Consider the following 329-nt stretch of genomic DNA (forward strand, 5'->3'; position numbering starts at 1 on the left):
GCAGCAAAAAAAAAATAAAATATTCCAGGGCCTTCACTCCTTTGGTTCGTTTTTTTTTCTCTTTTTCTTTTTTTTTTTCTTTTCTTTTCGGGTTAGGGGGAGCTAGGGTTTAGAGGGGTTTAGGAGGGTTTAGGAGGGTTTAGAAGGGTTTAGAGGGGTTTACGAGGGTTTATGGTTTCTGGAGGGTTTAGGAGGGTTTAGGAGGGTTTAGGGTTTAGGAGGGTTTTAGGGTTTACGTGTCGGGCTTCAGTGGCTTGGAAAGCGTTTAGGGTTTAGGGTTTAGGGTTTAGGGTTTAGGGTTTAGGGTTTAGGGTTTAGGGTTTAGGGTT

At 42.9% G+C, this 329-nt stretch overlaps 1 protein-coding gene across 1 annotated transcript in view; it reads left to right on the plus strand.

Annotated features, from left to right (window-relative positions):
• EMH_0091620 (tRNA (guanine-N1)-methyltransferase domain containing protein, putative) overlaps positions 1-329 on the plus strand; it is a gene marked incomplete at both ends in the record, with an annotated part of 2,143 nt that overhangs the window by 1,106 nt on the left and 708 nt on the right. Inside the window, one exon of the mRNA XM_013501750.1 lies at positions 326-327. Within this exon, the coding sequence (XP_013357204.1) occupies positions 326-327 (2 nt within the window). The remainder of the gene's footprint in view (positions 1-325; positions 328-329) is intronic.

This window comes from Eimeria mitis, genomic scaffold (genome assembly GCF_000499745.2).
Source record: "Eimeria mitis Houghton genomic scaffold, Emh_scaff7477, whole genome shotgun sequence".
NCBI lineage: Eukaryota > Apicomplexa > Conoidasida > Eucoccidiorida > Eimeriidae > Eimeria > Eimeria mitis.